Genomic DNA, 25,368 nt, shown 5'->3' with positions numbered 1-25,368 from the left:
CTCCTGCCAACCTAGCAGTTTGAAAGCACACCAGTGCAAGAAGATAAATAGGTACCACTCTGGCGGGAAGGTTAATGGCGTTTCCATGCGCTGCTCTGGTTCGCCAGAAGCGGCTTAGTCATGTTGGCCACATGACCCGGAAGCTGTACGCCAGCTCCCTTGGCCAGTAAAGCAAGATGAGCGCTGCAACCCCAGAGTCGTCTGCAACTGGACCTAATGGTCAGGGGTCCCTTTACCTTTACCTAGGTGAGTCCAGAGATTCTAATTAACTGTTTGCCAAAATAATAATATACCTTGCATAGGAGACACTGCGTTTGTCAGACGCTGTCTTTCTTGTGTTAGCGTCGAGAGAGGGAGAGAGAAAGAAAGACCCCAACGCAGGTATATCCACAAACTATTCCAGGCAGGTCAAGGTCTGAAAGATAAATTTGTAACTTGGATGAGACTGCTGGGATGTGTAAACATGCCATCATACTCTTTGCCCTTCCGTCAGCGTTGTCTGTCAGAGTTGTTCTGGTCCAACACAACTCTAAAGAAGGAGTAGATTGAAGATGGAGACACAGCAGCAATATACCTGGATGAGCCACTCCACGAGAGTTGATCGGTTTCCTTGTTTCTGTAAGTTCTTCTAACAGTCTTTGAGTTTATGAAAGGTTATGATTACTTCCCCTTTGTGCTGAAGTTTTTGGCAGAGAGATGTGTTTGCAAGGTGAATCAGGGAAAAAGCAGTCAGAATTAATTCATGGGGGAATTTCTTTCTCTTTCTTTTTATTGAATTTTGCTTCTTACATACACCCACGAGAAAAAAAAACAGCCCAATATTCGAACCACAAATAAAGATAAGCAAAAACATAAAACACATATTAACTAAATATTTTTTACTCCGCCAGTTACCAATAATTGATATTCTAACTTATCGATCATTAACATTCTATTATTTTGAGATGACTTCCGTCCACCTCAATGTGAGTCATACTTTTCTGAAATTAACTGGCTTCTTATATGTTTCTTATTTCTTGGTACTATATGATTTAATTATAGTAACTGTTTTGTATTTTTCAAAAATCAGTCAAAGCATAATACAGGTTTTACTTGCGAACAATGTTTTTTTAAGTAGATTTTATAACACTCCCATTCCTTACTGAACTTTTGGTTTGTTCAATTCCTAATTAATTCTGTCATTTTAGCAAGCTCAATGTATTCAAATAATTTTATCTGCAACTCTTCCTTTGTTGGAATCTCCTCTCCCTTCCATTTTCTGGCAATAAGTATTTTATTTTATTTTATTTTATTTTATTTTATTTTATTTTATTTTATTATTTTATTTTATTTTATTTTATTTTATTTTATTTTATTATTTATTTACGTTCTTATGTTACATTGGTAAAGATTATCATATTGCATCGCAATGCTTATTATCATATAATTTTCAACATGAATACAAAATTTATATATAAAGTTTATACACCTAAAGATAACAAGAAAAGAAAAAAAAACAAGGACAAAAAAATCTATTCCAAAGTCATATCTGTACCAACACTTTGGACTTCCTGTCTATCCCATTGTATATTCCTTTTTTACAATTGAATGTACTACTATTATTGTATATTTCTTTACATTTTGTCTAATACATTCCTATAAGTATTCTTGCCACTGTTGTGGCATATAAAAATATCCTTCTTTTATCGCTTGGGATATCTGGTGCTAGAGAAATGCTTCTGGCTTTTAAACAAATGTTTGTTTAAACTTTTTTTAAAAAAATTCTTCATAGATACTATCCCCAAAGTTTCTGATTTTCTTACATTCCCACCACTTATGCAACATTGTCATGGGGAAAATTTCAACCAAATCTTCCCAGTTTGAATTTGTCTGCAAAAAATTCTAATTCTCATTTGATTTTGTACCAGCTGTTTGTTGGATTTAGTAATAGCAGGTAGGAAATAGGATATAAAAGTTCCAAGTTTGGCCATCTGATGTGTACAAATTTTTCTTTAGGGTAAGTCGTCAACGAGAATGGAAAATTAGGCTTTCAAAAAAGTACCTCTCAAAACATAAACGGAAAAGTGTCAACTTTTTCCAAAACTGAAATACTGTATTTTTCCGTCTATAGGACGGAATTAATTTGGGAGACTCAGATTTAAGAAAATGGGGGAAAGACACTATCCGTGTATAAGATGCACCCTAATTTTTGACATTATTTTTAGGGGGGGGGGACCTAGTCTTATACACGGAAAAATACAGTACTTTAATTTTGCTGGATCTCAAAATCAAACCCTTTGCAGATTTAAGGTGAATTGCTACATTATTGTGGGATCGTCATCAGGGAAACATCTAGAAAAATACGGTAGGTTATATGGACCAGCAGTTCTCTGCTCATTTAACCAGGGAAATTCAAGATTCCAAGCCTGCCCACCCCCCATTCAAAATCATGCTGGAGCGAGACTTCTGTTTTTGTTCCTTATTATCAGTATTATGTTAGTATCCAGTCCACCTTTTTCGAAGGAGCCCAAGGCAGCACCCATGAGTCTCTTTTCCCCCATGTTATCCTCCTAACCACCTGGATGAGGTAGGTTAGGGAGATGTATAATAATTATTTATTTATTTATACCCTGCCCATCTGGCTGGGTTTCCCCAGCCACACTGGACAGTTTCCAGCAAAAGATTAAAGGTAAAGGTAAAGGTACCCCTGCCCGTACGGGCCAGTCTTGACAGACTCTGGGGTTGTGCGCCCATCTCACTTAAGAGGCCAGGGGCCAGCGCTGTCCGGAGACACTTCCGGGTCACGTGGCCAGCGTGACATCGCTGCTCTGGCCAGAGCCAGAGCCAGAGCCGCACACAGAAACGCCGTTTACCTTCCCGCTGGTAAGCGGTCCCTATTTATCTACTTGCACCCAAAGGTGCTTTCGAACTGCTAGGTTGGCAGGCGCTGGGACCGAGCAGCGGGAGCGCACCCCGCCGCAGGGATTCGAACCGCCGACCTTTCGATCGGCAAGCCCTAGGCGCTGAGGCTTTAACCCACAGCGCCACCTGCGTCCCTATTTATTATTTGAAGAAATACAGTAATTCTTCAAATATTAAAAGCTTCCCTAAACAGGTCTGCCTTCAGATGTCTTCTAAAAGTCAGATAGTTGTTTATTTCTTTGACACCTGATGGGAGGGCATTCCACAAGGAGGGCGCCACTACCGAGAAGGCCCTCTGCCTGGTTCCCTGTAACTTTGCTTCTTGCAGTGAGGGAACTGCCAGAAGGCCCTCAGAGCTGGACCTCAGTGTCCGGGCAGAACGATGGGGGTGGAGATGCTTCTTCAGGTATACTGGGCCGAGGCCGTTTAGGGCTTTCAAGGTCAGCACCAACACTTTGAATTGTGCTCAGAAATGTACTGGGAGCCAATGTAGGTCTTTCAAGAATGATGTTATGTGGTCTTGGCAGCTGCTCTCAGTCACCAGTCCAGCTGCCGCATTCTGGATTAGTTGTAGTTTCCAGGTCACCTTCAAAGGTAGCCCCACGTAGAGCGCATTGCAGTAGTCTAAGACCCATACTGATGGGTCCAAGGTGGCAAAGTGAGCTTCAACCCAAATTTACAGGGGGAAAGCATGAAGACTGGTGCTGTTTGAGGGTAATGGCATGTAGACAAATGCAATTTAAATGGGAATGCTAACATAATGGAATCAAAGTATGCTCCAGTGTGGCTGAGCTCCAAAGCACTGGGGATCATCTGTGTAGATGAAAAAGCAGTCATAGAGTGCTCAGCTTGAACATTTTTATATGCTGGTCCACACAGTTGCTAAGTGTGAGACCATCCCAGCCCGTAATGTTGTCCTGTCACGACCAGATTCTCACCCTGTGTTCATGGAGCACGTTGTTGTTCTTTAAGCTGCTGTTTGGGCAAAGCCTAAAAAACACTACATAGCCCAAACGAACAACAGAGAGTTAACCTGACATTTAGATCTGCAGCACAAATCCCCCTTTGTCAATAAAACCGTGTCTTTTCAAGACTGACTTTTATCAGATAACCTTTCTCCATAATTTTAAGTTGTGCTCACTTCGCCATCTGCAGGTCTAAAGATTGGTTTAACTCATGGGTAGGCAAACTAATGCCCGGGGGCCGGATCCGGCCCAATTGCCTTCTAAATCCAGCCCGTGGACGGTCCGGGAATCAGCGTGTTTTTACATGAGTAGAATGTGTCCTTTTATTCAAAAGGCATCTCTGGGTTATTTGTGGGGTCTGCGTGGTGTTTTTACATGAGTAGAATGTGTGCTTTTATTTAAAATGGATCTTTGGGTTATTTGTGGGGTATAGGAATTCATTCATTTTTTTCTTTTCAAAATATAGTCTGCCCCCCCCATAAGGTCTGAGGGACAGTGGACTGGCCCCCTGCTGAACAAATTTGCTGACCCCTGGTTTAATTGGTATATATTTATTTGTGTTTCTGTGGGGTTGTTTTTTTTTGTTTTTTTTTACTGCTGTATTTGGAGTGGAATTGGATATACCCTGTTGAGACTGACAGATATGCCTTGTTTATTGTCCGAGAGCCCAGTCATGTTTAAAAACACTGCAGGGACAAAACCAAACTAAGTGGCTTAACCAAGAGATGAGAAGGAACCAGTGGCGTAGCGTGGGGGGTGCAGGGGGGCCGGCCGCACCGGGCGCAATATCTGGGGTTTAGGGTTAGGGGGCGCAAATCCACGGTTTAGGGGGCGCAAATTACTTGCCTTGCCCTGGGTGCTGACAACCCACGCTACGCCACTGGAAGGAACATAGATCAGATGTGCTCCGGAGGAAATGGAGCATTTGAGGTTCTTTACAGGTGTGCTAAAGGAGGAAAGGAGACTGCAGAGATGCTGAATGAAGGCTTTGTAACTGGATCACTGGAATTAGGCTGTGTATGAGGGACACAGAACAGAGGGGATCCATCTGCTCAGGCAAGGCATGTTCTGGAGGAGGTTGTCATAGAGGACCAGGTTCGTAGTTTGGATTTGCTCATTGATCTTTTTCGCTCAAGACTCATACAACCTCGGTGGCATGGAACATCTTCTATCAGCTTTTCAGCTGTTTGTTATCTTAGCTGGCTCCCAGTCCATTTCTGTGCCCAGTTCAAAGTGCTGGTTCTGACCTTTAATGCCCTTTACAACTTGGGCCCTCTGATGTATCTGATCGAACACATTTTCTCTCCTGTACCTCCCTGACCCTTGAGACTGTCATCTGACAATCTTCTCTAAGTGCCCCTGCCAAGTGGGGTACAAATCATGAGAGAAAGGGTCTTTTCAGTAGTGGCCCCTCCATTGTTGAATGTTCTCCTATGAAAGACCCAACTGACACCATGGGGAAAGATGCTGGCAAGTTCAACTTGGAAGGAAGGAAGGAAGGAAGGAAGGAAGGGGCTAAGATGGCAGACATTTCAATCCATCAATCCCCGGAAATGTTGGCTTCAAACCATTCCAGAGATAATGATTAATGATCTCATGTATCCCCCAATTACTATGACTCTAATAGCAGCCACACAGGGATCGTGAAAGGGTAAATGATAAAAAGAAAATATTATTATCTACCTAATTATACAACTATATTTTAATCAAAAAATTTCAAGACGGCTATTTTGCCTGCAGCTTGATGTTCTCTCTGTAAACGGTGCATCTCCAGCAGCAGCAAAAGAGTTAAATCCAGATTCAAGTGGCCAGATAAATCAATACGACTGCCATGCAAAAATTAATTAACACAGAGACAATTGTGTAAATTCCTTCCAGTAACAAACTGTTAAATAAATGAAGCTATTTCTGAATCTAGATTAACTCTCCTGCCACCATCCATGATTTTATCATCCAGGAAAACTGTCCACAAAAGAAACAGTAGTTAATAAATCTTTGCTTAGGAAGCAACTAAGGGGATGAGTGGGTGCAAAGGTCCAAATGCAGATTGAAATAGCTCTTAAGTCCAGCTCTTTCTTAGTACTTGTTTTCTGCTGTGCTTGGCATTTAGCTTTCTTTCTGAACCGGGTGCATGGCTGATTTAGCTCTGTTCTGCCACTTCTCTTCTTCCCGATTATCCATTCATCTCTTCCTTCACTTCTAATTACAGTATACTGCTGCATTTGTTCCTCCTCCTTTTGTTGCTCTTGTTAGTTTAGCTGGGCAATGTAGTTCAGCAAATTGTTAAACCCATCCATGAGGCCACAGCGAAGGGCGCATGCACAGAAGCTGGTGAGCTGTGGACACACTGGCTGAAATCAGACCGTAGTGTTCGAAGCTGTGCGGCACAGTACAGCGATTGTGGCTTCGGTGGGTACAACTCTGTTGTTGTTGTTGTTGTTGTTGTTGTCCCACTATCATCTCTGGTCAGGCAGGTTTATGCAATCCTCCCCACGCTTGTGGATTGCTGTTTGGTCCAATTCAGTGCTATAGAGGGGGTTTGGGGCAAGAAAAGTGCCAAGGCGAAAGAAGGAAAGAAGGAACGAAAGAAAGAAAGAAAGAAAGAAAGAAAGAAAGAAAGAAAGAAGCTCGCTCGGACATGAACCTGCCTAGAAATGCAGAGGGAAGGCAAATGTGGATGAGCGCTCTAAGTTGGTTCAAAGTCTTTGCTCTGCCTTGTTTCCTGCTGTGGAAGGTCATCATACTTCAGCTAGCATTTTATGAATGTTGGCTGAGTTTGTCTAAAACAGGAGTCTCTTAGATTTGTGCCTTGCTGAAAGCACCTGTAGCAAATCCAACTGGAGCCTGCATAAGAGACACCAGAGTTCACATGAGGTTTCGCTGTCTTTCTTTGGTGACCTTTCTCGGTGACATTCTGAGTTGTTCTTGGAGCCCAGGCAGGATGACTGAGTGCTGCTTCTGCAGCAAGAGAGGCCAGCTTCCTTTCCTTTGCGTAACAGAGGGTGATATGATGGCAGTGTCATTTCTGCCAATAACCATCTCCGCAGACGTCTCTAATGCTGGGCACTTCCTTACCTGTGTGTCTTCATTCAGTCACGGTCCAACTCACAGCCACTTGCATATTGATTGCAGCAATTGACCTTTCCTTACTTATTGCTCCCTGCAGAAACTGGAAGAATGGGCACTCAACAGAAATATCTCTGCATTATTTTCTATTAGGAGAAGAGTATAAAAATTATCTGGAATCACTGGCCCTGTTCAGATATAGCGGCAAACAATGGTTCTCCGGGAGGTGAATGAGCTGCAGGCACCGGGTTCCCTTACCCCAACCCATGCAAATAAGAGACCAATGAGGCTGGTTTGGGGGTCAAAACAGGCCACAACTTTATTGAATACAGATGAAAGAGGTTTGGCTTCGGCATGGGGCAATCGGAATAGTTCTGGCCCACCCGCCGGAAGTGATGTGTGGTCAATCCAGATGGGGGTTCCTAAGACTTAAAGGTAAAGGTAAAGGGACCCCTGACCATTAGGTCCAGTCGTGACCAACTCTAGGGTTGTGGCGCTCATCTCACTTTTTTGGCCAAGGGAGCTGGCATACAGCTTCCGGGCCATGTGGCCAGCATGACTAAGCCGCTTCTGGCGAACCAGAGCAGTGCACAGAAAGGCCATTTACCTTCCCGCCAGAGCGGTACCTATTTATCTACTTGCACTTTGACGTGCTTTCAAACTGCTAGGTTGGCAGAAGCAGGGACCGAGCAACAGGAGCTCACCCCGTCATGGGGATTCGAACTGCCGACCTTCTGATTGGCAAGTCCTAGGCTCTGTGGTTTAACCCACAGCGCCACCTGCGTCCCAAAACCTACAGCACCCGGTATTCCCAGGCGGTCTTGCATCCATGTACTAACCAGGCCTGACCCAGCTTAGCTTCTGAGATTAGACGAGATTGGGCATGCTCAGGGTAGTATGGCCGTAGACTTACATCAAATAATAGGGTGACCCCCTCAGGGACCACCGTCTGGGGAAGTGCCTTTGGCCCGGTGCCCCCCAGGGCACACGGACATGGCCACTCTCCCCGGGTCCCTTTAATGGGATATCCCAGAGTTTGGAAGGGCAGGCGGAGACTACAATCTCCCCTCCATCCAAAACAAAGGATTGCCTGAATGCCCAATCAGTTGTGACGATTGCTATGAGGCAGGCAAAACCACCGGGTCACAGTGCCAATTAGCCCAATTCCTACCTGGATCCCTTAAAGAATGGTGACCACCGTAGCCAGAGCAAAGTCATTGACTATCAGCTTAAACCAAGGGTGGGTGGGCAAGGGGAAAAACCCAGCGAAGGAACAAACAGGTAGTGCCCCAGGTGTGGGCTGCTTAAATGGGCAAGGGGTGGATCCGAGGGTAGCCTACCTGCTCTGTCGGCGCCACCTCCTGGCATAGGTCAAGTCCCCAGCTTGCATCCCCATTAGCCAAAGCTGGGTGCAGGCCCGGATCCAGCTCCTGATAGATGGAGGGGGCTTAAGCCACCACCGCCTATCAGGAAGGGCACCGCAGTTCCAGTTCCCTCAGTAGGGCCCCAGTGAAGCCTTTGCCATCCTACAATGCCATGGCACCAAAAGGGGTGAGCGGACTTGGGCTTAAATCCTTCCCAGTTCCTCTCCTCTTGGGTATACTAGAGCAGGGTATCAGAAGCACCCACTTCCAGTTTTTAAGCTAACCACAGTTCTCAAGCCATAGTTTGCAAAGCTATTTCAAAGAGGGTTCCTGATTCTAGTTTGCCTGTAAATTGGAAACCATGGTTTGTCAGTCCAAATACCATGCTGAACGACCTTGGTGTGACATCTGAACTGAGCCACTAGTGCACATATTATGATCAAATCTGCAAACAATGCAGAAAATAACTCCCCCAAATCCTATTAAATGGAAGAGCACCAAAGTTCCAATACGATGTTGGCCAACTTCAGGTTTATGCATTTGCCTTTTAGGATGCGGGTGGCGCTGTGGTCTAAACCACAGAGCCTAGGGCCTGCCAATCAGAAGGTTGGCGGTTCAAATCCCCGTGATGGGGTGAGCTCCCGTTGCTCGGTCCCTGCTCCTGCCCACCTAGCTGTTTGGAAGCACATCAAGTGCAAGTAGATAAGTAGGTACTGCTCCGGCGGGAAGGTAAATGGCGTTTCCGTGCGCTGCTCTGGTTTGCCAGAAGCGGCTTAGTCATGCTGGCCACATGACCCGGAAGCTGTACGTCGGCTCCCTCGGCCTATAGAGCGAGATGAGTGCTGCAACTCCAGAGTCGTCTGTGACTGGACCTAATGGTCAGGGGTACCTTTCCCTTTACTTGAGTGGGTGGTAATGGACCAGTTCCAGGTGCTCTAGGAGGAACCTGATTTTTTATCTATTTCAATTGTGGTTTAGGCCTGGTTTTGGTAAGGAAACTGCTTTGGTTACCCTGTATGATGACCCCTGTTGGGAGAAAGACAGGGGAAATGGGTCCCAGCTAATTCTCCTCAACTTCTCAGTGGCTTTTGAGACCATTAACCATGGTATCCTTCTGGAGCATCTGTCCAAGTTGGGTGTGGGTGGCACTGCTTTGCAGTGATTCTGGTCCTACCTGGATGAGGGAGTTCCCAGAGGGAGTGTTTTTCAGCCCTGTGGAGCTTTCAATGTGGGTTCAATTCTATCCCCTGCGCTGTTTAACAGGGACACTGGTGGTGCTGTGGGTTAAACCACAGAGCCTAGGACTTGCCGATCAGAAGGTCAGCAGTTCGAATCCCCATGATGGGGTGAGCTCCCGTTGCTCGGTCCCTGCTCCTGCCAACCTAGCAGTTCGAAAGCACGTCAAAGTGCAAGTAGATAAATAGGTACCACTCTGCTGCTCTGGTTCGCCAGAAGCGGCTTAGTCATGCTGGCCACATGACCCGGAAGCTGTATGCCGGCTCCCTCAGCCAATAAAGCAAGATGAGCGCCGCAACCCCAGAGTCGTCACGACTGGACCTAATGGTCAGGGGTCCCTTTACCTTTATGCTGTTTAACATCTACATGAAATCACCTGGGGGGATGTTCTCAGAGGGTGATGCTTGGAGAGTGCTATTCAACCCCGTGGAGCCTTCACTGTCTAATGTTATCTCCTATGCCAGAGCTTTCCAAACTTTCCTTGTTGGCGACACACGTTTTTAGACATGCATCATTTCACGACGCATTAATTCAGTTTTACTAGCAAACCGGAGGTTAAACTGATTGCTTTCCAGGAAGTGCAGGGAGCGTTTGCACAACACACTTACGCACTGCAGCCAACACACTAACATGTCACAACACACAGTTTCAGGAAGCTCTGCCCTAGGCTGTTTAACATCTACATGAAAGCACTGAGTGGGGTTTTCTGGAGGCTTGGAGTACGTTGTCAGCAGAATGCTGACGACACGCAGCTCTACTTCTCCTTTACACCTTCAGGTGAGGCAGTGGATGAGCTGCACTGTTGTCTTGCTTGCGTAATGGACTGGATGAGAGCCAACAAACTGAAGCTCAATCCAGTTAAAACTGAGGTGCTGTTAGTGGTTGAATGGATGAGAGGTTGTCTGCTCTCCCCAAGCCTCACTGTCTTGACACTTCCCTCCAAGCAGGACTGGAACCAGTGCAAAGTGGTGCCACCCACACCCAACTTGGACTTCATTTTCTGAAGGATACTGTTAGGAGAATTTTAAGTTCTCAGATATAGAATAAATATTCATAAATGCACACATATCTAAATACATAAACTGTGTGTCTGAAATAGTATGGAAGAGCAAACCTGAAGCCATTTTGACTCTCCCAATGACCTCAAATATTCCTCAAATAAGAGAGGCAAATGGGGAAAGCCTTCCCATTGTCCTTTTGCTTACAAATTCTGTCATAAGGGCATCTTTGTGTAGGAATAAGGTGAGCCTGTGACCTGGATTCAGGAACTAAAGTATGAACCATCACCAAAGAATGGCCAGGCTGCCCAGGTATTGCAATCAGTAGCCATTATGAGGTATCCTGGCAAACAGGATTTCTGCTGTGGACCCCTGTGGTCTTTGGCTAAGGGGGTTGGGCAATGTCCAAAGTCTTTAGAGGTTCCTGCACACTTTTGTTTGGGGTCTCTCCCTCCTTGCAAGGAGGGGAGGGAACTCTGTTGCAACCGGAATAGGAAGATCTGCCTTGCTTTCCACCGGATCCTGCCTCTATCCATTCTTCTCTGACCGATCATGGACTTAGGGGACTCAGAGCCCCATGGAGAGTTGGGCAGCGAAAGCCAAACCCCAAATTTTACATCAATACCATGGTTGATGGTATCAAAAGCCACTGAGAGGTCAAGGAGAACGAACAGGGACACATTTCCCCTGTCTCTCTGTACTGCTGTTTAGAACAGTTTATGGCAGCTCCATGGTTGAACATTGTCCAAAACCTTGCTCTGGCCTTGATACATATCTGGCCAAAGGACCCTGCCTTTTACGCCTGGGTTGTGATATTTCCCATGCCCATGCCTGGAAGAGGTTCACCCAACCCATGACCCCCTCCGAAAGCCAGGAAGTGGAGGCCTCCCCCCCCCCCCCAGTTGGCTATTTTCTCCTCTTCTTCCACCCGCCCCCCTTCCCAGGGAAAGTTTGCCACACGCTTTTCCATTACATGCCTGTTCATGACCTTTCCGCTCCAACAAGAAAGAGTTAGCGAAGCACATAGGCTCCGATTCTTCTGCTAGCACAAAAGATGGGATTGTTGGCAGCCCTGTGGCACAGAAAACATCTAATTGACTCAACTTTCCCTGCTTGGGCTCTGAATGTGTTTTCTGCCCGAGGATATATCTCAGCATTATAGTGGCCCTCTATGAGGATGGGAAATGCCTTGTTCTGTCACAGGCTAGGGCTATGTCCATGTGCAGGGCTGTCTCTGGAATAGCTCGGATCATTTTCGGAACAAGCGCCCCTCACACGGGGCTGGAGAGCAAAACAGTGAGTGGGTGAAGGGAACGACAAGCCTGGCACGAAGGAGTCAGAGAAAACCAAGATGGCCACTAACTTTCCTCAGTGCCAGTTACAGATAGGTAGCCGTGTTGGTCTGCCATAGTCAAAACAACAAAAAAAAAATTCCTTCCAGTAGCACCTTAAAGACCAACTAAGTTAGTTCTTGGTATGAGCTTTCGTGTGCATGCACACTTCTTCAGATACCTTATCTGAAGAAGTGTGCATGCACACGAAAGCTCATACCAAGAACTAACTTAGTTGGTCTTTAAGGTGCTACTGGAAGGAATTTTTTTTTTTGTTGTTTTTCCTCAGTGCATGAGCCGAAAGAATGGAAAGGGGGCACACCAGTCTGAAAGAGCTTTCAGATGTCAAGGAAATAAAGGATTACACAACTTTTAGAAGACATCTGAAGGCAGCCCTGTATTGGGAAGTTATTATTGCTTGAATTTTAAAATGTTTTTAGATGCAATGTGGACCCTGCAGGGTGGCTGGGGAGACCTGGCCAGATAGGCAGGGTATAAATGGTACTATTATTATTATTATTATTATTATTTCAGATAAATTTGGGATAAATGGTGAAAACTACCAGACTACCTATCCTTTCATTTCACATTGCTACCTGCATTTTGTGACAATGTCCCTCTAGACCAGGGGTCGACAAATTTTTTTAGCCACGGGCTGGTCCACTGACCCTCAGACCTTGTGGTGGGTTGGAGAAGGGGCACCAGGGGGGAGCTGGAAGAAGAGGCAAGGGGGGGCAAGTAGTCTTCCTCCCCACACCCCAGCCCCAGCTTACCTTCCCTGGGGCTGCCACCACCACCACCACCAAAACTGCTTCTTTTCTTGGGTAGATAGAGCAAGCTCATCCGCTCTGCTATCTGGCCTGCAGGGTAGTGGCAGCAGTGGAGGGAAATTGAGCAGCGCAAAAGGGCTGGCTCTGGAGAGGGGCTGCTTAAAATGGCGCTCAGCCAGCTCAGCCCAGCCCCCTTCCTCCTTTAGGCAGGGCAGGGAGAAGCCAGGAGGAGGGAGGGAGGAGACGTCGCCATGGTGTGTTTGAGGGAGAGGAGGGGAAATGGAATGGCGCAGTAGGGGAAATGGCGCAGCTCAAATGAACAGAATCCCCACGCCAATCCACAGACAGTCCGCGGGCCAGATCCTGAAGGCAATTGGGCCTGATCCGGCCCGCGGACCTTAGGCTGCCGACCCCTGATCTAGACAGCTGCCATTCTTTTGCCCAGATGCACAACACAAACATCCCATAGAGGAGGACCTTTGGGGTGTGGGTGTGGAATGGCAACTGCTAACTGGTGACCACTGAGAAAAGTGTGGGCGCTGCCACCACCGTGCCCCAATTTGGACCCCTCCCTCCTTTAAAAATCACAAATGAAATCACTTCTGTTTTCATTGCCTGTGGATGAGTCAGTTAAAATGGGGAGGAGCGCTTTGATCCCGAGCAGTTTCAGTTTTGTAAATTGATTATTGTTCAGTCTGCTCCCATTGTTTTAACCGCTTGCATTTCTTTGATTATTTTAGTACACTTAGTAGATTTATTCCCTGATCTGGTTAGCTTGAGCTGTCCAGGGTTGGACTGCCTACAAGGTGGATTGAGGCAGCTGCCTCAGGCGGCAGAATCTGCTGCCCATGTGTTCCCCACCTGCCCAATCACAGCAGAGAACTGAGAAGAAGCGGAAGCGTCTTTCAACAAAATTTTGTGAGAGCCCTGTGAGATATCACAAGAGCAGTTCGACAGCGGAAAAGGCTCCTTCTGGAGGTGGTGGACTCTCCTCCCTTGGAGGTTTTTAAGCAGAAGTTGGGTGGCCATATGTCTTGGTTGCTTTCGCTGAAATTCCAGCATTGCAGGGTGCTGGACTAGATCAGTGTTTTTCAACCACTGTTCCGCGGCACACTAGTGTGCCACGAGATGTTGCCTGGTGTGCCGTGGGGAAAATTGAAAAATTCGAAAGATTTAAAAATAAAGTATTTTACGATTTGCCCACCTTGGAAGAATGGCAGATGCAAGTAATGGACTATATGGAATTGGCAGAAATGACTGGCAGAATCCGAGACCTGGGAGAAGAAGCAGTGGAAGAGGATTGGAAGAAGTTTAAGAACTATCTGCAGAAACACTGTAAAGTGTATGAATGCTAAAATGATGTCGGATATGAAATAATATGGCATTAGCGGTACAGTGTTAAAAAATATGCAAAAAATGTAATAGAAAAAGGGTGGAAAAATAAGGTTATATTATGTCAAAGTAAACATTATGATAAAAGTGTTTAATTGTAAGGAGGAAAGATTGGAGACATAATAGAAGTGATCATAATAACTTGAAATGAGTTTTGAAGAAGGGTAAGGATTTGCTGTGGGACGCAGGTGGCGCTGTGGGTTAAAGCCTCAGCGCCTAGGACTTGCCGATCGAAAGGTCGGTGGTTCGAATCCCTGCGGTGGGGTGCGCTCCCGCTGCTCGGTCCCAGCGCCTGCCAACCTAGCAGTTCGAAAGCACCTCCGGGTGCAAGTAGATAAATAGGGACCGCTTACCAGCGGGAAGGTAAACGGCGTTTCCGTGTGCGGCTCTGGCTCTGGCTCTGGCTCTGGCCAGAGCAGCGATGTCACGCTGGCCACGTGACCCGGAAGTGTCTCCGGACAGCGCTGGCCCCTGGCCTCTTAAGTGAGATGGGCGCACAACCCCAGAGTCTGTCAAGACTGGCCCATACGGGCAGGGGTACCTTTACCTTTACCTTTTTAAGGATTTGCTGTATTTGATTGGACAAAGAGGAACACAAAAAAGGGAGGTGTGAGGAAGTCAAGAAAGAAGGCTATGCAAACATGAATTTAAAAATTGGAGTTTTTATTCTTAATTCGTATTTTTTCCTTTTTTTAAATTGATTTATGTCTGTGATTGTTTTTGCAAATTTGTACTTTTCTGATGTTTTTTCCTTTTTTTCTTTCTGTTAAAATAAATAAATATTTAATAAAAAAAATAAAAAATAAAGTATTTTATAATTTTCCATATTTCTGTTTACCTACTATTTCATAATAAAGTAATTATAAAATACTTTCTTTGTGTTTATTTGATTCCTATTCAAGAGAATTACTTTATATATAGTCAATATAGACACAGAGTTAAATTTTTTAACATTTTCTAATGGTGGTGTGCCTCGTGATTTTTTTCATGAAACAAGTGTGCCTTTTCCCAAAAAAGGTTGAAAAACACCGGACTAGATGACCCTTGGGTACCTCATAATCGTAATCATTATTATTTATTATTTATACCCCGCCCATCTGGCTGGGTTTCCCCAGCCACTCTGGGCGGCTTCCAATAGAATATTAAAATACAATAGTCTATTAAACATTAAAAGCTTCCCTAAACAGGGCTGCCTTCAGGTGTCTTCTAAAAGTCTGACAGTTATATTTCTCTTTGACATCTTCCAACTCTACGATTCTATGATTCTATGCAGGATTATGTGGCATCTGTAGAAGTGCCAGATATACTCAGGGCCAGATTTAGGTTTGATGAGGCTCTAAGCTACTGAAGGTAATGGGGCCCTTTATATGTCCAGCTGTCCTTTGTCAACAACAAATTGTCACTGTTTTTTGTGTTGAATATATGCTATGGACCTAATAGGTATTCAAAGCCATTTGCACATGCAGAATGTAGGCACCCTATATATAAAAATGAGCAAACCAGTGATATTTTAAGGAGCAGGCTAGCAGGCGGGGCCCATGACTTACACCATAGGAACCTACACAACACAAAACACTGTTGCTGTATGTAGGTTTTGTTTTATTTGTTTTTTATCTTATATTTTGGAAATGTACATCCAGTTGTTTTTTTCCTTTAAATTTTTTCAGGGCCCCCAAGAGAGTGGGGCCCTAAGCTATAGTTTGTTTAGCTTATGCGTAAATCCGGCACTGGATATACTGGTCCCAAACCATTTAAGGCTTTACAGGCAGCAAACAACAAATTTCCAAGCAAACTGGTAACCAGTGCCTATTGAACAAGATTAAAATCTAGATTTTAAATTTTTCATTTAAAGGCATTGTCTTACCATCTTTTGCTTTAAGTTTGTGTGTCTCTGTGTGTATAATTTTCAGTAAAGATTTTATTTGGTTACTGTCAGCTAATAAAGAGAGATGAACGCCGCAACCCCAGAGTCGGCCACAACTGGACCTAATGGTCAGGGGTCCTTTTACCTTAATAAATATACAGTGGTACCTTGGGTTACATACGCTTCAGGTTACATACGCTTCAGGTTACAGACTCCGCTAACCCAGAAATAGTACCTCGGGTTAAGAACTTTGCTTCAGGATGAGAACAGAAATCACGCAGCGGCAATGGGAGGCCCCATTAACTAAAGTGGTGCTTCAGGTTAAGAACAGTTTCAAGTTAAGAACGGACCTCCAGAACGAATTAAGTACCTGAGGCACCACTGTAATAGTAAGATACCTATAAGGACTGCAGGGAGACTGTAGACTACAATTTTTAAAAAAATTATGAAGGGAAAAGGTATCTTTTCTAGTTGTTTCAAATACCTGTGGAGCTTCAAGTAAAAAGTTGGCTAGCACAGATAAACCTTGCAGTTGTGGCTTCGGAGTCGGTGTCCGAAATAACCTTATAGCACCACCTGTGTCATTTATCATGGAGATAATTTGCTGGGAATAATAGGCAGCTGCACACACACAATGGGGCAAATCTGCTGGAGGTTCTTAGGCAAGTATAAGACGACTCAGTGACACAACTCATTAGCGCCCTGAGGATTCATTAGGGAGTTAGTATTCTAGCCAAAGGTCCCCTAAGGTATAAAGAACCTCTGAATTATCCGGCTGTCTTCCTTGATGGAATGGGTGCATTTTCCAAGGTAGGAATTTCCCTACATCTTTGTGGAATCTTGCTTTGTTGATGTGCTTGGAGAAAGGAAGGGACTTTGCTCTGAACGGTGGCGGGGAGTCAAGCAGATATTATTTTCTGAAAATAATGTGCTTCAGCAGATGGGGACTCTGGGGGAAGCGGACTCCTCCGTTTACAGGTACTCTCAGGATGCCCTTGGTTTAACATGCAGCACTTGGTAATTGAATTAGCTCCTGGGGTTTCTGGTGCTAATTTCATTAATGGGTTTCGAGCAGGTATCTCTTTAACACCCATGTCCTAAACACAGAAGCAAGTAGGCTTCCTGGAAATCAAACTCGGAAGCAAAAATAAACGCCAGACCCTGCTTACTACTGCAGCAGGTCCTGTACCATATGGGCATCTAGAATATCTCTGCTCTTTTCTGTAGGTTCCAGGATATATTTATTTAACGCATCCCCCCCTCCACATACCTAGGACTTGGAATGAGTGATATAGGGCCAGTGGTGTAGCGTGGGGGGTGCAGGGGGGGCCGGCCGCACCGGGCGCAACATCTGGGGGCGCGCGCTCGCCGCCTCCGGAGTCGCCGAAGAGCCTCGGGCGCAGGCTGTAGCAGAGCCCCATGTCTCACGGAACCGGCGAGCTGTGCGCGCGTCCGGGCTGAAGGCGTCCGGCAGGCAGCGGCTCTCAGCGCTGGCCGCGGTCCCCACGCGTCAGGGCCGCGGAGGGCACGCCAGGCAGCCCCTCCTCACAGCCCCGCCGCTGCCGCCGCCGCTACAGCTGCTGGGCCATGTTGCATTTTCCTCGCCTCTCTGCCCTCCTCCGCCTCAGGGCAAGCGGCGTCGTTTGGGCGGCAGCGCCAGCGGCAACTCGCCTCAGATCACCTGACACGGACCCACCGCCGCCGTGGCTACCTTACCGTAAATACCCCAGCCCAGGCAGCAGCAAGAAGAAGCTGGCAGCAGCGGCAGGTTAGGGGTTAGGGGCGCAAATTACTTGCCTTGCCCCGGGTTAGGGGGCGCAAATTACTTGCTTTGCCCCGGGTGCTGACAACCCACGCTACGCCGCTGTATAGGGCGTCTACTGTATTATCGGCTTAAAATGCAGCTAGGTCATTCTTTTCCTCAATTCTGATCGAAGCTGTTTTTGAGAGAAATGTATCAGAACACAGTACAGGCAGCAAGTGATTTGCATGGGGGTTACCTTCCGGCCCCCTGCACACATTGGTGGGGTACATGTAAGGCCCCTTTCCGCTCCCACTCTTGCCCGATTCCACCCCTTTTGTGACATTTTTGGGTGACGTTTTCAGGTCACGTCTGGGTTCCATATGATGGTTGTGTGTGTGGTTCTGCACATATCAGATGTGCCTTATATGGTCGCTGCCTGTATTTCGTAAGAAATGACAGGATAGAATCAGGATAGCTATGGATTGTGGCTAACCATATAACACCGGCCCTGGAAGACCTACACTGGTTCCCAGTACGTTTCTGAGCACAAGTCAAAGTGTTGGTGCTGACCTTTAAAGGTCTAAATGGCCTTGGCCCAGTACAGTGGTACCTCGGGTTACAGACGCTTCAGGTTACTCCGCTAACCCAGAAATAGTACCTTGGGTTAAGAACTTTGCTTCAGGATGAGAACTGAAATCATGCGGTGGTCGCACGGCAGCAGCAGGAGGCCCCATTAGCTAAAGTGGTATCTCAGGTTAAGAACAGTTTCAGGTTAAGAACTGACCTCCAGAACGAATTAAGTTCTTAACTCAAGGTACCACTGTATACCTGAAGGAGCGTCTCCACCCCACTGAGGTCCAGCTCTGAGGGCCTTCTGGCAGTTCCCTCATTGTGAGAAGTGAGGTTACAGGGAACCAAGCAGAGGGCCTTCTCGGTAGTGGCACCTGCCCTGTGGAACGCCCTCCCATCCGATGTCAAGGAAATAAACAACTATCTGGCTTTTAGAAGACATCTGAAGGCAGCCCTTTTTAAGGAGGTTTTTAATGTTTGATGTTTCATTGAGCTTTTAATATTCTGTTGGGAGCCGCCCAGAGTGGGCAGGGTATAAACAACAACAACAACAACAACAACAACAACAACAATAACAACAACAACAACCCAAACAGTGGTGGGCATTCACTAGATATGAAGTAAATGGGAGTGTGTGGGGTTAGAGGCATTCTCTACAACCCCAAATAACATCTACTTGACCCATTTTCTTCATTGGACTCTTACACTGCATACTAGATTTGAAATCTGTGTTCCAGATTTCCTCTAGATCCCTTACTCCTCACTGGGAGACCTCTGGGGCTTCATTATGTCCACCAAGCTGCCTTTATTACTTTGAGTTATCACCAGTTCCTAGCTGCCATGCATTTATGCTCAGACACTTAAAAGTCGTGTGAGGGCAGGACAATGGTCCATGGTAGCAGGTCAGATGGCGGCGATGGAAGAAGTAGCCTCTCAAAGCTGTAGTTTTGATAACTCTGTAGAAGTTATTTATGATTTGCTAATCATTTTAGAATATGGTCAAGGAACACATCTGAAATGCAAAGAGCCTGATGCCATGGACTGGCTGGTGGAAGGCACCAGCTGGGGAACCCCCAAAGGAGGAAGGGAAGATTGACCAAACCCAAAGATGGTTTCTCATCATTCTGGAAAAAGTGACAAGTAGGGTGCTGCAGGGTTCTGTCCTGGGCCCGTTGTTGGATGAAGGAATTGAGGGGATGCTCATCAAATTTGCAGATGACGCCAAATTGGGAGCTGTAGCTAATGTTGCAGCAGACAGTATCGGGACTCGAGATGACCTTAATGGATTGAAGAACTGGGCCAAAACTAACAAAATGAATTTCAGTAGGGACAAATGTAAGGTTCTGCACTTAGGCAGGAAAAACCAGATGCACAAATATAAGATGGAGGACACCTGGCATACTAGCAGTACACGTAAAAAAATTCCTTCCAGTAGCACCTTAAAGACCAACTAAGTTAGTTCTTGGTATGAGCTTTCGTGTGCATGTACACTTCTTCAGATACACTGAAACAGAAGTCACCAGACCCTTCTATATAGTGAGAAGGTGGGGAGGGGTATTACTCAGAAGGGTGGTGGGAATGGGTGATTGGCAGATAGCTGTGATGAGCCTGTTGACGACTCTTAACGACTGCAATAGGTCTTACAGGAAAAAGCAAGGGGTGAGAAGGTGAAAAATGGCTTTGTCATGTATAATGAGATAAGAATCCAATGTCTTTGTTCAGACCAGGTCTCTCCATGGTTTTAAGTTTGGTGATAAGTTGCAATTCAGCAGCTTCTCTTTCCAGTCTATTTCTGAAATTCCTTTGTAATAGAACAGCTACTTTGAGATCTTGTATAGAATGTCCTGGGAGATTGAAGTGTTCTCCTACTGGTTTCTCTGTCTTGTGGTTCCTGATGTCGGATTTATGTCCGTTTATTCTTTGGCGTAAGGTTTGGCCTGTTTGTCCAATATAGAGAGCTGAAGGACACTGTTGGCATTTGATGGCATACACAATGTTAGTCTGGTGACTTCTGTTTCAGTGTACCTGAAGAAGTGTGCATGCACACGAAAGCTCATACCAAGAACTAACTTAGTTGGTCTTTAAGGTGCTACTGGAAGGAATTTTTTTATTTTGTTTTGACTATGGCAGACCAACACGGCTACCTATCTGTAACTAGCAGTACACGTGAAAGGGATGTTTGGGTCTTAGTGAACCAGAAGCTCAACAGCAAAAAAGGTAATACTATTTTTTTTAAATAATATTTATTACTTTTCCAACAATTTAAACACTACAAAAAAAGAACAATACAATACAATACACAAACACTACATAACACTAACACATTAAACTAACAAAACAAAACAAAAACAGTTTAAAACACATCAAATAATTTCAATATCTTATGTTTCATTCACTTATTTCCACGACCTCCTCACACCTCCCTTTTTGTATTCCACTTCTGTTAATTGTTTCAGCAATTCCTTTCCATCTTCCTCTGTTTTCTATCCTATAATTATCTTAGCACATTCTAACCTTATTTTCCCTTTAATACTCTATTAATCTGTTTATACTTAATTCCTTATAACATTTCTACTAAAGCCGTATAACTTCATTCCAACAGCAAAAAAGGTAATACTATCCTAGGCTGTCTCAACAGAAGTACAGTGGTCCCTCGCAAGACGAAATTAATTCGTTCTGCGAGTCTCTTCGTCTTGCGGTTTTTTCGTCTTGCGAAGCACCCCTGTTAGCGGCTTAGCGGCTTAGAAAAAGGGGGGGAGGGGAAAACTTGCAAGCCCATTGGGAAATTCGTCTTGTGAAGCACCTCAAAAGACGGAAAACCCTTTCGTCTAGCGAGTTTTTCGTCTTGCGAGGCATTCGTCTTGCGGGGCACCACTGTATAGTGCCCAGCCAATGTAAGGAATAGAACTTGGTCAGACCATATCTGGAACATTGGTTCAGTTCTGTGTGCCACAATTTAAGGAGGATATTGACAAGCTGGAACATGTTCAGAGGAGGGCGACCAAGATGATCAAAGGTCTGGAAACCAAGCCTTATGAGGAACAGTTGAGGGACTTGGGCATATTTTGCCTGGAAAAGAGGAGACTGAGAGGAGATCTGATAGCCATCTACAAATATCTTAAGGGCTGTCACATGGAAGATGGAGCAAGCTTGTTTTCTCCTGCTCTGGAGGGTCGGACCAACGGTTTCAAGTTACAAGAAAGGAGATTTCATGTAAACGTCAGGAAGAACTTTCAGCCAGTAAGAGCTGTTGGATAGTGGAATGGTCTCCCTTGGAAAGTGGTGGACACTCCTTCCTTGGAGATTTTAAGCAGAGGTTGGACGGCCATCTGTCATGGATGCTTTAGTTGAGATTCCTGCATTCCAGGGGGTTGGACTAGATGGCCCTCAGGGTCCCTTCCAACCCTACAGCTCTATGATTCTGTTCTATGAGATAATGTACAAAAGGCGTCCTATTTGTTAAAATGCGAATATTGGACAATATTGCATACAGAGATGTGTAAGCACTAAAATGCTGATTAACTTTTCAGGCTGACAACAAGGAGCAAACTGAGGCAGAAATGGGGCAAACTGAATGGAAAATTGAAAAATGGAGAGAAACCAAAAGCAACAAATTTATTCATCCCAGTGGAGAGATAGGGAGAGGGAGAGGGAGAGAGGGAGAGAGGGAGAGAGAGAGAGAGAGAGAGAGAGAGAGAGAGAGAGAGAGAGAGAGAGAATTAATAGAAATAGATTCTTCATTGGACATAGAAGCCCGCAAATAGTGGACCTAGTTCATTTTAGGTGACCAGTTTTTAGTCAGGTGAATAAAACTGAATGGTTTTGACTTGAAATGTAATAAGTGCCTGATTTCTGCAGCATTTGTGATGTCGTGGAGTTGGAGTAACTTAATGGAGAGGAGTGTGTTGAATCATTATCAATCATATTTGATCTGGTGCAGCCAGCCTTTCTGGATGCAGAGCAAATCCGAACGCCTTAAAGAGGCTGATGTGTCAAGGAAGTAAGTGGATTACACTGGGCTGCTTTTTGTTTTTTTGTAAATGAATCTAGGTTAGCATCTGCTTAGTGACCTGCACACTCACACACACAGCGAACAAGACATTGTTGATCTAGGTTGGACTGCCCAATTTATATAAGCTCTATGCAGCTGACCCCTCCCCCCCCCACAATAAATTTAGCAAACAAGTGGTGAGGACGTAGGAAGATGCAGCTATGCATTTGGTGCTCGGGCACAGGCAAACTCGGTCCTTCGGGTGTTTTGGGACTACAGTTCCCATCATCCCTGACCACTGGTCCTGTTAGCTAGGGATGATGGGAGTTGTAGTCCCAAAACACCCGAAGGACCGAGTTTGCCTATAATAAATAATCATAATAAATTTTTATTTATACCCCGCCCTCCCCGGTTCAGAAACCGGGCTCAGGGCGGCTAACAAATTTAAAACACTTAATCGTAATACAACATAGAAGCAGCATAAAATACAGTATAAAAACATGAATAACAATAAAATTCAAAAATCGGTTTGGGGAAAATCCATCCAATAAGCATTAGATAGTCACCAGGGCTAGCTGGCTGAATTAGTCCTACTTGGGCCAGCGAGGAGGCCAGGGGAGAATTAGCGGTGGGGTCTCAGAGCAGGTAATCTTCATAAAAGGGGAGGGGGAGGGGAAGGGAAGGGAAGGCAAATAAAAGATCAGGCTGAATTCAAATTAAAGGCCCGGCGGAATAGCTCTGTCTTACAGGCCCGACAGAAGGAGGTTAAATCCTGCAGGGTCCTAGTCTCATGGGACAGAGCATTCCACCAGGTCGGAGCCATCACTGAGAAGGCCCTGGCCCTGGTGGAGGATAGTCTGACTTCCTTAGGGCCCGGGACCTCTAAACTATGGTTATTCATGGACCTTAAGGTCCTCTGCGGGGCAGACCAGGAGAGGCGGCCCCATAAATATGAGGGTCCTAAGCCACAAAGGGCTTTAAAGGTCAAAACCAGCACCTTGAACCTGACCCTATCTTCCACTGGGAGCCAGTACAACTGGTAACGCACTGGGTGAATATGCTCCCATGGCAGAGACCCTGTGAGGAGCTTCGCTGCAGCATTCTGCACCCGCTGGAGTTTGTGGGACAGTTTCAAGGGCAGCCCCGCGTAGAGTGAATTACAGTAGTCAAGCCTGGAGGTGACCATCACATGGCTCACTGTGGCCAGATCAGGGCAGGAAAGGTAAGGGACTAACTGCTTAATGTGGCGAAGATGGAAAAATGTTGCCTTAGTTGTTGCTGTAACCTGTGCCTCCATGGAAAGGGAGGCATCAAGGATTACACCCAAACTCTTAACGGAAGGCACTGGCACTAACTGGGCCCCCGCAAGAGAAGGGAGTTGGTCCCTCATCCCCATGCCGTCCCAACCCAGCCATAGGACCTCTGTCTTCGAAGGATTTAGTTTCAATTGGCTCCCATGAAACCATCCAGCCACAGCCTCCAAGCATCTGGTCAGTGTGTCCGGGGCTGAATCAGTGTGGCCATCCATCAGTGATAGAGCTGAGCGTCATCAGCATATTGGTGACAACCCAGCCCAAAGCTCTGGACAATCTGGGCAAGGGGGCGCATAAAGTTGTTAAAAAGCATCGGGGAAAGGATTGCGCCTTGTGGCACTCCACACACCAAGGAGTGGCGTGACGACATTTCCCTCCCTAGTGCCACTTTCTGTCCCCGACCAGAGATAAAAGTGCACAGCCATTGTTGAGCTGTGCCCTGTATCCCCACGTCGACAAGGCTATATATGCATGCAGAGTTCTTGCATGTGAGCAAGGACTCTGTACATTCTATGTATTTAGAGTCTGCAGGTCAAGGAATAAACTCTCTTCTCAGCAAGAGGCAAGCTGTTTTTCTTGAGAGCCCATCCCCTTTGCAGCACCACACTCCCAAAGAGGTGAACCAAAAGAGCATTCGAATCATGCAATACTGTTGGACTTCGGCTTGTGCTCTTGGTTCCACCTCCTCCAGGCTCAGTGCCTGTCTAAATTGTACCCACTCACTGCCCGCCCAAACACTATCCCTCAGGTCCTGTACTAAAGTCCTTGTCTAATGGTCTTAACACCTGGAAACCCAGTTGGATGAACATGGGTCACATGCTGCAGAGCACTCACGCAGTTAAATTAAGGGTGAAATGTAAAAAGTCCAAATGCTCACCAGGCTTCCTTTAAAAAAAATTAGTCATAAGAAACGACATGAAGCAATGCCTTACTGATGCCAAAACGATTTTGGGGAGTCTATATGCTTATAGGTCAAAAGAGCGGTTTCAACCATTTTTTCTCTCATTTTCCTGTTCTCTCTCTCTCTCTCTCTCTCTCTCTCTCTCTGGGACTACTGTAAGATATACCATAGGTAAAGGGACCCCTGACCATTAGGTCCAGTCGTGGCCGACTCTGGGGTTCCGGCGCTCATCTCGCTGAGGTAGCTGGCATGCAGCTTCCGGGTCATGTGGCTAGCATGACTAAGCCGCTTCTGGTGAACCAGAGCAGCACACAGAAACACTGTTTACCTTCCCGCCGGAGTGGTACCTATTTATCTACTTGCACTTTGACGTGCTTTTGAACTGCTAGGTGGGCAGGAGCTGGGACCGAGCAATGGGAGCTCATCCCGTTGTGGGGATTCGAACTGCCAACCTTCTGATCGGCAAGTCCTAGGCTCTGTGGTTTAACCCACAGCACCACCCACATCCCAAGATATAGCATAGTTTATGCCAATTAACAACTGACAGTAAAGCAAGATGGGATGGCTGTGCCAGGTTTATGAGATTATAATGAATAATTTGTTTTGACACAAATAAGTAAATGGGAAGACGATGACCATAGGAAACTGATGTTCACTGGTCCATCTAGTTCAGCATTGGCTATGCTCACTGGGTGAGCATAAAACCACTGAGCCTCTTGGGCTTGCCGATCAGAAGGTCAGCGGTTCGAATCCCCACAATGGGGTTAGCTCCCGTTCAGTGCCAGATTTACATATAAGCTAAACAAGCTATAGCTTAGGGCCCCACTCTCTTGGAGGTCCACAAAAAATTTAAAGGAAAAAAAACCTGGATGTACATTTCCAAAATATAAGATAAAAAACAAATAAAACAAAACCTACATACAGCAACAGTGTTTTGTGTTGTGTATGCTCCTATGATGCAG

The 25,368-nt window shown here is 45.7% G+C and overlaps 1 protein-coding gene across 1 annotated transcript in view; it reads left to right on the top strand.

Moving 5' to 3' along the window:
- The first annotated feature begins 492 nt into the window (after window positions 1-492).
- Window positions 493-25,368, top strand: part of RXRG (retinoid X receptor gamma) — an 89,541-nt gene continuing 64,665 nt past the window's right edge. Inside the window, exon 1 of the mRNA XM_079981557.1 lies at window positions 493-618. Within this exon, the coding sequence (XP_079837683.1) occupies window positions 552-618 (67 nt within the window). The 5' untranslated portion in view covers window positions 493-551. The remainder of the gene's footprint in view (window positions 619-25,368) is intronic.

Source organism: Podarcis cretensis (assembly GCF_951804945.1).
Source record: "Podarcis cretensis genome assembly, chromosome: 6".
NCBI lineage: Eukaryota > Metazoa > Chordata > Lepidosauria > Squamata > Lacertidae > Podarcis > Podarcis cretensis.
The sequence above is the reverse complement of the archived record's forward strand: the minus strand, read 5'-3'. Positions and strand labels throughout refer to the sequence as shown.